Source organism: Glandiceps talaboti, chromosome 1 (genome assembly GCF_964340395.1).
Source record: "Glandiceps talaboti chromosome 1, keGlaTala1.1, whole genome shotgun sequence".
Taxonomy (NCBI): Eukaryota; Metazoa; Hemichordata; class Enteropneusta; family Spengelidae; genus Glandiceps; species Glandiceps talaboti.
This window is the reverse complement of record NC_135549.1, coordinates 34,250,922-34,264,146: the sequence shown is the minus strand read 5'-3', so window position 1 is coordinate 34,264,146 and position 13,225 is coordinate 34,250,922. Positions and strand designations below refer to the sequence as shown.

At 34.4% G+C, this 13,225-nt stretch overlaps 1 protein-coding gene across 1 annotated transcript in view; it reads left to right on the top strand.

Annotated features, from left to right (window-relative positions):
• LOC144453903 (cyclic nucleotide-binding domain-containing protein 2-like) overlaps positions 1-13,225 on the top strand; it is a 102,039-nt gene that overhangs the window by 30,788 nt on the left and 58,026 nt on the right. The window contains exons 5-6 of the mRNA XM_078145259.1: positions 3,062-3,136; positions 11,334-11,496. Of these exons, the coding sequence (XP_078001385.1) occupies positions 3,062-3,136; positions 11,334-11,496 (238 nt within the window). The remainder of the gene's footprint in view (positions 1-3,061; positions 3,137-11,333; positions 11,497-13,225) is intronic.

Sequence of the window (13,225 nt, the reverse complement as noted above, 5' to 3'; positions counted from 1 at the left end):
GGCTGGGGAGAAATTGGGGGGGGGGGCATGAAAAAAATGGGAGGCTTGAAGGGGGGGGCATGAAAATTCTCATGGTTTGAAAGGGGGGGCCGCGAAATATTTTGTCATTGAAAAAAATTGATATGTTAGAAAATTTAGCATTGCATGAGATAGCACTTGATATCGCGTTGAATGTCTACACTTTCATTTATGTATTAAAATGGAAGTGTGTACGTTTGTATGTACCTATTTAGTGAAGCATAAAAACACTACTCAAGATTAATTTGATACACCCTGAATTACTCTTATATACTCAAAGTTGTTCACACACACACACACACACACACACACACACACACACACACATTATGTATACATACATACATACATACATACATACATACATACATTTTAGCACTGTGGAAACAGGTTCAGTGTGTAATTACCATCAAGGATACATATGTATATATATATATATATATATATATATATATATATATATATATATATATATATATATATATATATATATATATATATATATATATATATATATATATATATATATATATATATATATATGGTAATATACTAGCATAGGACCTGTAATTTATGTGATTAAAAAGTGACCTTTTGGTGGAAAATGTAAATACAAAAACGTCTGGCCAGATTAATTTAGATAGGTGTTTTATTTCTTTCCTTGACACTATTCTTGAGTTTCACTCTCAGACTCACTAGAGTCTGAAGATGTGAGGCAAGACTTGTCTTTCTTTCTATCTAAAACCAGTGAAATTAAACTATTTCCCTCCTCAGCATCATCAAATGCATCTATCTGTACTAAATATTGTAAAGCATTTAGATGTCTGCGTGGTGTTAAGTGTATTTTTAATCAGTGACTTTGCACTAACTTTGGTAGTTGCCTTCTGGCCGTATATACTCATCTGATCACTGTACAGTGTATTGAATACAATTCTGAATTTGCTGTCCCCATCATGAAGTCACAAATGCCTGACACTATAGGTTTAAATATGTATGGTTTTGGAACTGAAAGCATATTGATTACATCTAAGTATTCCACAACATTCTGAATTTCTTTGCACTTTCATGAAGTCACAAATGTCTTACATTTACATGTGTATTGGTAATGCATTTGGTGTAGGAAAGTGAAAGCTATATTTGTCAGACCTCAGTGTGCATAAAATCCTTAGTTTGCTAGCACTTCATGACATCACAAATGTCTAACATTAGATAGTTATTGTGATATGAGTATAAATAGATATTTGAATACACTATGTAGGTGATGTGATGTCCTTAGATACTCCCCACAAATGTCCCCACTACAGTTTTTCACAAATCACGCATGTGAATGTGTGTTTACTGTGTTTCTGTGTATGTATCAGTGAATGACAGTTAAAACCACCACATCAAATGCCTTGGTATTAAGTGATGACTACTTTTGGTATCTAGTTGGGAAATAAACAAGATTATACCACATGTGTATGATTACATGTATGGTCAAAATGTTTTATTTTGTTTTGTTTTCTAAAAAACTTCCTCTACAACTACTAAGTTGTTTGGGCTGAAATAGTAACATAATAGTAGTACCAAAAGAAATATTACAGTTGTGCTACAGTAACAAAAAAATTTGTACTCTTTTTAGTTATTGTAGGGGGCAGGATATTGTGCACTTTTTTTCCTTTTTTTGGGGGGGGGGCATGAATTTTTTATACTTTTGAAAGGGGGGGAGCTGTGAAATTTTGGTCACAGTGGATGGGGGGGGGGGGGGGCAGGCAAAAAACAAGTCAGAGATAATTTCTCCCCAGGCCCACCCCCTCCCGTAAATTCTGTCTGGTCCCTTAGATGAGTTGGCCCAGATATCCTGTAAAGGAAGTGACAAAAATGACAAAGAAGAAATGGTAAATATGGTCAGTAAATTGAGAGTAAATTGGAGTAGCCCCCCCCCTCGATATTTGTCTGAACAGCTCGCATCACGAGCCAAATACATATAATAGGCCAAATACATTGTTCTGTAATGATTTATAAAGCTGCCGATAACATTCCCTGAAAACAATATTTGAAATGAGCCTTAGTGTATTTGTAATATTATTCCCAAATCGCTGCTGTTTTCAAAACATTGTAGACTTTCACAACATTCTGTAACAAATATCCCTCGCCGGCCGTTCAGCAAATTCATGTATTAACATAATGTAATACAATATACAGTCCAAAGTAATTATATTATTCCACAAAGTATTTAGTAGTAGTATTTGTACTATGCAGTAGTACATTGGCAGGTACAAATATTTTGATTATACAGTGTTGCAAAGTTTATTGAAAAGATTATCGATTTTTTCAGACACCCTGCAGACGCTCTGAGCTGTGCGAGTGTGATAAAATTTGAGCCAGGTTTTTGAGCAATTGGTACTTATTTTACTGTTCAGAATATCTTTGCGTGTCATTGTGGTGGAGTCAAATGATGTATCCATTCGTGGATCAGGAATTGTCTTTACAATTTTTCATGTTTTTATTAAATTTTGCAAAAAACCCACATAATATGGTGATTTTGGTTACCATAGCAACGGATGTTCATAAAAAACCCACTTTATTTGAACTCAGCATAACAAATTAGTAGGCAGTATGTAAATAAACCTTATTATTATTAAATTTATAACATTATTTGTCAGATGAATATGTATTTAACCGGAACAACATATTTATGCCTACTCTGTTTCCATGGAAACAGCTGTCCTATTTTAAACAATTTGTGTTAAAACAGATATCACTAACTTATACGTGCCAAAAACAGTTAGTGTTTTTTTATGAAATCTATTTTTTCATGTTTTATGTCAAACTTTAGAAAAATAATCTGCATATTATGGTGATTTTGGTTACCATGGCAACAGATGTTCATAAAGTTACGCCCTTTTTTGAACTCGGCATAGCAAACTACCCAACGTAGAGTGGTCAATATGCAAATAAACTTGATAATTATTAAAATCATGATTATTTAAACAATGGAATTGGTAATGCTATAATATAATATATAATATTCAATTATTATCATTATTTTCTTGTTATAAAGGGCAAGGTCACACAGGAAGCTAAACGAATAATGCAACTGCAATCACGAGAACGGACAGAGAAAGAACTCTATCATGTAAGTAAATCTTGTTGATTGATTGTTTGATTGATTGATTGATTGATTGCAGCCAAATACATAATACTTAATAAGTAAGGATCGTTCACCATACACAATCATTTCATTTTGTGATAATGGAAACACACGTGGCGTGTACATAGAGGCACAACTTTTTCTCATTGTACAACCTTGACATCTTTTGTGCAGATTTATAATCGCACACTGTCTTCTCGAAAATGTGTTCGGTATAAAGTTGGGTATAGCAAGTCATCTTTGTTCGCAATGTTTTATTTCTAACTCGTTTTCTTATGTGGAATCAAAACGAGAGAGAGAGAGAGAGAGAGAGAGAGAGAGAGAGAGAGAGAGAGAGAGAGAGAGAGAGAGAGAGAGAGAGTGTGTGTGTGTGTGTGTGTGTGTGGCTCATGCGTGTATGTCTGTTTGTTTGTCTGTTCGCCCGCTCATCCGTCCGTCCGTCCGTCCGTCCGTGTGTGTGTGTGTGTGTGTGTGTGTGTGTGTGTGTGTGTGTGTGTGTGTGTGTGTGCGTATGTATGTGGCCAATTGGTACTGGCCAGCCTCTTGCCTGCTAAACACTTGAAGAAAGTATCAACAAAATGAAGCAACAGAGCAACAACTATTTTATACGAAAACTGAACTATTACGTGAACTTTGAACTATTTATCTATACAGTATATAGATAAAACAGCTTCACTAAGTTTTTCTACTTGAAAAAATAAAGTGAAATGACATATACCGAGTCTATGTTCACAACTCAATAAACGGCAAAACATTAAACAATGTGTAAAATGTTTGTTATTTTACGTACAATTACAAACTTTTTGGACTTTTTGCATCTTTTTGCAATGTATTGAGTTATGAACATGGACTTGGTATATGTTATTTCACATTATTTTTTCAAGTAGAAAAACTTAGTGAAGCTGTTTTATCAAATAAAAATCCAACATAAATACCAAATTCTCATCCATATGGCCACTTTTACTCTTTGAAAAATATTTTTGAGTAATGTTTAGCCAAGACATTTTCTATCTACATTAGACAGAGGAGATCCATCATGAACAGGGACCATAAACAAGGATACCAACTGCCATCAATTTACGAACATATTATTCCGCCAGTTCAGAGATAAACATTAATGCTGAATAATTAAATCATTGCCTGATCAAGGTCCGAAGTATAAGTGGATAAATAAATATATAAATATAAATGGATATAAAATAGATAAATATATAAATAGACATCGATATATAAATGGATTGAAACGTCGCATTCGTTTCCAATTTACCATTCCAAAGTAACTATATTGTACTGTCCTATTGATTCTTGGAACCATGAACAATATATTCTCCATTGTTCTATGACAACATGGAGGAGATGTCCTGAAAACACTCAGAAAGGTGGAAAACATTGTGAGGAAGATGGCACGTTGGGAAAATCATAAGAAGTAGAATGTCCGTTGCATTCAGCAAAATATCACGTCAACAAGTATCAACCTATACTCCACTATCACTGGAATAAGAGCCGACCAGATTGTGGCTAAGGCTGAGAAACAACTACTCAGTGTACGTGTTCGCCAGTGTTCATATACCATCAAGAAGTTTGGTGATGCTCTATGTATACACAGACAACAACTTGAAGCCACCCTGGATTCCAGTGAGCAGGTGAAGGCTGAACGACTTCTCGAATCAGCACACCGTACAACGTCTGAAAATACCAAGACTAGAAAGAAGTTGAAGTTTGAAGAACTCAAGAACAAGAACCAAATTAAAAGAAACGTGATATGAGTGAAACCACCGTGAACACAGTTAGATGGGTAGTCAACCTAAGTAAAAGACAGCTGAATGACGACGAACTTTCAATCTTGAAAAAAGGATTGATATTTGCTATATCACCTACAGCACTACCAATCCCTCAAATCATAGCTGGCACTGAATCAGTGTGTAATAAACTACCAGAAATTGACGGAATTGAGAAGCGAAGTGGTATGGGTGGTAAAACAGGCAAAATTACCAAAGTCCAATATTTCCAAGGCAGAGCGGGAAGCCCTGAAAACCCTACATATGGATGAGGACATTATTATACCACCAGCTGACAAAGGCAGGGCTACAGTGTTAATTTATATTGAAGACTGTAGAGAGAAAATCAACATTATTGTCAGATCCTAACACTTACACAACACTGAATAAAGACCCAACTTCCAGATATAAGAATAAACTAATCAATATCTTGAAAGACATAAAGAAAGGTGGGAACATCAGTAACCAACTTTACTGGAAACTTTATCCCAGCTCTGGAGAACCACCTAAACTAAATGGCGCACCCAAAATACACAAACAAGATGCACCATTATGACCCATTGTGTCTACCTGTGGTACTATAACTTACAACGTTGCTCACTACCTAGCCAAAATCCTGACACCTCTTGTAGGTAACACTATCCACAGATAGAAAAACTTAAGACCTTCACCTGTGGAAAAACTGGTCTGCTATGGCATCATGGCTCTGTTCACAAGTGTCCCAGTTGGTGAAGCATTTCAAGTCTTCAAAAACATGTTAAAGGTAGATGACACTCTCAAAGATTGCTCAGAACTCAATCTTGAACAGTTACCAAGTTAGTTGATAATGCTATATACTTCGTCTATAACGGAGCCTTCTACCAACAAACTCACTGAGCAGCCATGGGGTCGCCAATCTCCTGAAAACAGAGTCTTTCTCAGTGTAGAGCTATGTAGAGCACGAGTATAAAGTTGGCGTCAGATTCAGATTCAGGTAGCGTCATATTGAGCGTCATATAGCCTCAGATCCGAATACACCCGATGGCAGTGAAGCAGAATCCTTCCCTGTAGTCTCAATGGTATTATTTCAGGTTTGAGTCCGTTGGGTGTCTTCGGATCTGAGGCCATCTGACGCTCAATATAACGTTCATAAGATAATGCTACCTGAATCTGAATCTGAATCTGATTCTGACACCAACTTTATACTCATTCGATCAATTAATTAGTCAAATTGGTCATTAATAGTCATCGTATTACTACTAAAACCTAATCAGTTCTGGCCATTACCGGACAGAACATGTCTATGAAATTTCGTTTGAATTGATGCAGCCGTTTTTTCGTAAATGGTGATACAGACACACACGCACACACGAACAGACACACAGACTTCATCGCTATATTAAAATATTCCTTACAGAAGGTAAAAATCTACCTACCCCACCTATTTTAAAATTGAATTTAATCGGAACCACACAATTTTTTTGTGGCATTCCAGAAGGGTCTATTTTTGGCCCAATTCTTTTCCTCCTTTACATTAATGAGATTCCAAACTCTACTATGTATGCATGTATGTATGTATGTATGTATGTATGTATGTATATATGTATGTATGTATGTATGTATGTACGTACAAATGTATGTATGTATGTATGTATGTATGTATGTATGTATGTATGTATGCATGTATGTATTCATTTATTTATTTATTTATTTATTTATGTGTGTGTGTGTTTGCGCGTGCATGTTGATTTCCATAATTAATGATTTGTAATTAATATCTAAAGAATACACATTTTCAAATATGGTTACACATTTTCAAATATGGTACATATATAAACCATAACAAACCTCACATCCTAAAAAGGTAGTTGACCTTTTTTTAGTTGTAATGACTAATTTGCATAATTAATGATTTTCCTTAATCAAGCGTATCTAAAGAATGCACACATCAAATTCCGCAACATTTGGTACATACCATCAACCGTAACAAGCACACATGTCCTATACAATAGCCTTTTGGCATAATATTTAGTTTTAATTGGTAATTTAGGTAATTAGGCAAAATCTTAAGAATGTAAACTTCAAATTTCATTTAACTTGGTACATACATCACCCATAACAAATCACACGTGTTTAATGTAGTTTTGAGCACAACTGAATTGATAAGGTTCAGCAGTGATATAGGCATATGGTGCGGTGACTGTGTGTGTGTGTGTGTGTGTGTGTGTGTGTGTGTGTGTGTGTGTGTGTGTGTGTGTGTGTGTGTGTGTGTGTGTGTGTGTGGACGTCTTAAGCTCAAAAACCACCAGAACGATTGCCTTCGTATTTGGTGGTGACATTACTTTCAAGATTATGATTATTTCAAGACATGATGATTCCATCTGTAATATGCTAATTAGGTCTAACATGTGTCTTTTTGGTCAAAATTCTATAATTCCATAACTACTGAGCAAATTGGGCTGGAATTTAATGGGGATGCATGGGGGTATAGATGAACAAACATCAAGCATATAATGATGTGATTAGCGATATCCAAATTAGATGTAAAAATGTGAATTTTGGTCAAAAACATATCTCAAAAGGTACTTGCCGTCAATGAAACTGAAATTTGGTGCTGTTTCTAGAAGTGTTATTCTGTAGAGTGTCTTAAAAATATTTTGACGCAATTGGCCCTAGCAACCATGAGCATGCCCTTAGCAACAACGAAATGCCAGTATATTTTGCAAAACATAACATCATCAGGTAGGCAAGTCAGTAAACATTCACACATTGAATGCAAATATCCCTAACAACCATGACTACTCCCATAGCAACAGCCAAATGATGGTGCATTTCATAAAGTTAACAAGTTAGACAAGTGAAGAAACATTCAATAAATGTATGCAAATATACCTAGCAACAATAACAGGCCCATAGCAACAGCCAAATTATCGCATATAGTGAAAGATAACAGTGATTAATAGGCCAGTGAATAAACAATCAAAACTTATTTCAATGTGCCTAGCAACAAGACCACACCGATAGAAACAGCCATATGATGATGTATATCACAAAAATAACAGGAGAGATTTCTCTGCAGTAAAGTCTGAGAACAATAAGGAGTTTGTAATGAACAATTTATCAAATGTTAATGACCCTCTACAGCTGTTCTCTGTTCAAGACATCAGATCTGCCATTGGAAGTATGGATAAGGGTAAAGCGTGTGGCCTTGATGGCATTTATACTGAGCACTTAATTTATGCGGATGGCAGGTTTTCTGTCTTTTTGGCTATACTCTTCAATATTTGTGTTTTACATGGGTATTTGCCACCAGATATGATTTCTACCATTTTGGTGCCTATTATTAAGGATAAGGCTGGGGATGTCACTGATAAGGGTAACTATAGACCTATTGCCCTTTCATATGTCATTTCAAAAGTGCTTGAACATGTTGTACTTAACTATATGGAGTCACATTTGTACATTTCTGACAGTCAATTTGGTTTTAAGGCTAAACACTCTACTGACCAATGTATCTATCTCCTGAAGGACGTTATCCAATTTTATAAGTATCATAAGAGTCCAATGTTTTTATGTTTTATGGATGCTTCTAAAGCATTCGATCGAGTTAATCACTTGTCACTTTTTAAAAAGCTTTTACTGAGAGGAGTTCCTGTAATTTTTGTTCGTTTGATAGTATTTTGGTATAGATCTCAGCTAGTGTGTGTTAAATGGGGAGCTGTCGTCTCGTCTACCTTCACTGTTCTCAATGGCGTTCGCCAAGGGGGATTTTATCTCCACGTTTTTTTAACGTTTACATTGATGAGCTGAGCCATCGTTTGCCTTCTCATAAGGTTGGTTGTAGACTTTTGAATCACATTTCATAGGCCGATGATTTAATTGTCTTCAGCCCCTCTTACAAAAGCTTATTCATGTTTGAGAGATTTACGGTATCGAACATGATAATATCTATAATGAGAAAAAGCAGTTTGTATGGTTGTCATGCCCAAAACTTTAAGCTTTTAAACACCCCTGTCATTTCTTTGAATGATATTGAGCTTTCGTTTGTCGACTCATACAAATATTTGGGTGTATTTGTTCTCAGTAGCTTCATGGATGATGGCGATATTACTAGACAAATGCGATTACTCTACGTACATGGTAACTTTCTATGCAGGAATTTTGCATTTTGTTCTAGTGAAGTTAAGGTTAGGTTATTCAGAAATTTTTGTTCTAATTTATACTGTTGTCATCTGTGGTCTAATTTTAAGTTGAGAACATTCGAATTGCGTATAATAATTGTTTTAGAATTTTTTTTAATTTGTCCAGGCAGTGTAGTATTAGTTCTATGTTTGTTTGTTACTCAGTTTTGTCTTTTGGTGAACTTGTCCGGAAAAGTGTTAAAAATTTTGTTAAGAGAGTTTTAGATAGTAGTAATGTTTATGTACAGTGTGTTTACTCATGTTTGTACCATGACTCTCTCCAGTGCAGGCACTGGAGAGATATTCTTTATTGATGTATATCACTATTTTTTTGTATTAGTTTCGTTTTTATATGTATTTTCTTGTAAATTCCTTGTATATTTCTTTTATATGGACCTTGAACCTGACCCAAACAATAAATAAATAGACAAGTGCACGAACATTAACAAATGTATTCCAATATGTCTAGCAACATGACCAAGCCCATAGCAACAGCCAAATGATCGCGCACATTGCAAAGATATATAACAACAGGGTTGGATAGGCAACTGGATAATCATTCAGCAAATGAACACCTATACCTAGCATAGATCAGCATGTGAAACATATTTTTAAAAACTGTACAGTTATGCTACAGCGCCATTGGCGCTATTTTTATGTACCTTTTCAATGTGGTGTGTAATTTGCATAAATAATCCTTTTTGATATAATTTTAGGCAGTATCTTTGAAATGGAAGCTTTAAATTTCAGATAATTTAGTGTATGCATTGATGGTAAAGATGTGTCCTGTAAAGATTGTTGATGTAGCTTGTAATCGTAATGGTAATTTGCATAATTCATGATTTTTCGATAATTGGGCAATATGTTAACTATGCAATATCCATATGTCATATAGTTTCATATAGTTAATTTTCCAATTTTCCAATCCAGGTATATCATGTATAATACTTATAGCTCAGAATTTTGCATTCCAAAATGTATGTATTAAGACCAAACATCTATGGTTTGCCCATATGGGAGGCATTCAGTGTAAATATGGTTGACATTAGTAAATTAATTTCTGCTTTCCGTAATGTAATCAATTTGTGCGACGCTAAGACACTAACAGTCAATTCGGTAAAGCAAAGATGTTATTAGTGGTAGACGCAAATGTCTCTCTATATTGTGCAGGGTTCAATTCATTTCAAAGATACGAATGTTTCTACAGTAGACACTACTTCTTTCGTTGGCGTTGGCCTGGACAATAATGTTTCATGGAAATGTCACATTACAGAAATACAAATAGACTTCGTTATGTAGTTCCAGAGCACATTCTGTAGATGCTGTATAACACACATGTTCTTCCCTATTTGTCACATGGTCTTGAAGTTTGGGACAGCATTTATCAGTCTTATATGAAGATATACAAGAAATTCACACCATTCAGAAGAAAACTGTTCGTACGATCACATTCAATAGTAGTATTGTCCATTCAGATTTCTTATTCAAACGCCTTCGTATTTTAGATATTTACAAACAATGGGATTATCAAATAGGAATCTTTGCGCACGATGTTATAAATAATAGAGTTCCGCCACACCTTCTCCAGAATTAGCATTCTCATGTGACGAGGCTACAAGAACGAAATGGTCATTACCTCCCCAAATACAGAATTCATGTAATTATAGTTTTGGTCAATTCAGCACAAAATTTACTGGCGCCAAAATTTGTAATTGAATCCCTTCATATATAAGATATATCTGTTTGTCGGAATAAGTTTACAACAGACTTCAAGAAGTACCTCCTAAACCAATAATAGATGCCATCATTTTACCAATATTTTGTTTACCATTTTGTCATCACATACACATTACAAGATCTGTATCATGGTTATTTTCATTTTCATTCTTATTTGTAAGTTTTTCTTGCTGTAGATTTGTATATATTGTCTAATAATGTGTGTGTGCCTGCCTGCCAGCCTGTCAGTCAGTCAGTCAGTCAGTCAGTCAGTCAGTCAGTCTGTCTGTCTGTCTGTCTGTCTGTCTGTCTGTCTGTATGTCTGTCTGTGTGAAAGTAGGTAGGTAGGTAGGTAGGTAGGTAGGTAGGTAGGTAAAGTGCGCGTGTGTGTGTGTTTGCGGATGGGCTGACAGAGTTATAAAATAGGTGTCATCAAGCAGTCAATGACAATTTAAAGGCGGTAATTCGATAAAACACAACTAACAGATTCTGGCAATTTCCGTTTATCTACCACACCATATTTCACAGGTTCAAGTAGCATTGCGTAACATAGAATCCATTGCCTGTTACCCAGTACACATGCATCGTAAACTGGCGGAGGTTGGTTGGTACCAAAGCTTTGAACCAAAGAGGATCATTTTAAGACAAGGATACATGCCCATAAACTATTATTTCATTTTATCTGGATCAGGTAAGACATATAAATCCATAGAAAAATAGTTAGAAAAACAAGTTTTAATCTATTGAACCCAATCTAGAAATTACTTACAAAGAACCTCAGTCAACTATAGAAAGTCAGTAATAGGTGACTGAAGTGTAGAACGTGGAATAGTAGAGGTGGAATTCAAAGCAGGAGGGCAAAAAATTATCTTTTAGATATAATATATATATATATATATATATATATATATATATATATATATATATATATGTGTGTGTGTAACTCGGTGAGTATCAATCTGCTAAGACAGTGCTCTATACCGCAGTGGCAGAGCGCAATAGTTTTGGTAGTACTGGAATTCGTTCTTGGTTGTAACTCGGAGTTTCACGCATTGTGCGATCATCAGACAACGTATATATATATATATATATATATATATATATATATAGTTACAGGTGGGTGAAACTATTACGCTCTGCCACTGCCGTATAGAGCACTGTCTTAGCAGATTGATACTCACCGATATATATATATATATACCTCGGTGAGTATCAAACTGCTAAGACAGTGCTCTATACCGCAGTGGCAGAGCGTAATAGTTTTGGTAGTACTGGAACTCTTTCTTGGATGTAACTCGGAGTTTCACGCATGGTGCGATCATCAGACACTGTCTGATGATCGCACCATGCGTGAAACTCCGAGTTACATCCAAGAAAGAGTTCCAGTACTACCAAAACTATATATATATATATATATATATATATATATATATATATATATATATATATATATATATATATATATATATATATAGTTTTGGCAAAACTATTACGCTCTGCCACTGCGGTATAGAGCACTGTCTTAGCAGATTGATACTCACCGAGTTATATATATATATATATATATATATATATATATATATATATATATATATATATATATATATATATATAGGTGACTTGGTTACTTTGTTACATTCGATTCTCCACTACAAATTTGTTTCGTATGTAGCATAGCTATGCTGGTCACACACATCACACAGGTGGGTGAATGCGAAGAGGCACAGGAAGATGTAGCATGAACATGAACCCAATAAAATAAAACTGCTACACTTACCATCACTTGTGTATTTTGTATATATATATATATATATATATATATATATATATATATATATATATATATATATATATACTAGACTACAATGTACTATATACGTGTACTAAACTACACTATGCTACATACACACTAAATTTCAATATACTATATACATGTGCTAAAATACAATATAATATATACATGTACAAAGCTGCAAAATACTATATACATGTACTAAACTACAACATACTATATGCATGTATAGAACTAGAATGTACAATATATACGTGTACTAGACTACAATATACTATATACATGTAGTAAACTACAATATACTATATAAATGTACTAAAATACAATATAATATATAGTCTAAAGTACAATATACTATATACATCTATTAACATACAATAAGTATATAAATGTACTAAAGTACAATATACTATATACATGTACTGAACTACAATGTACTATATACATGTACTAAACTACAACATACTATATGCATGTATTAAACTAGAATGTACAATATATACGTGTACTAGACTGCAATATACTATATACGTGTACACATGTACTAAACTACCGTGTATTATATACATGTACTAAACTACAATATACTATATACATGAAGTAAACTACAATATACTATATAAATGTA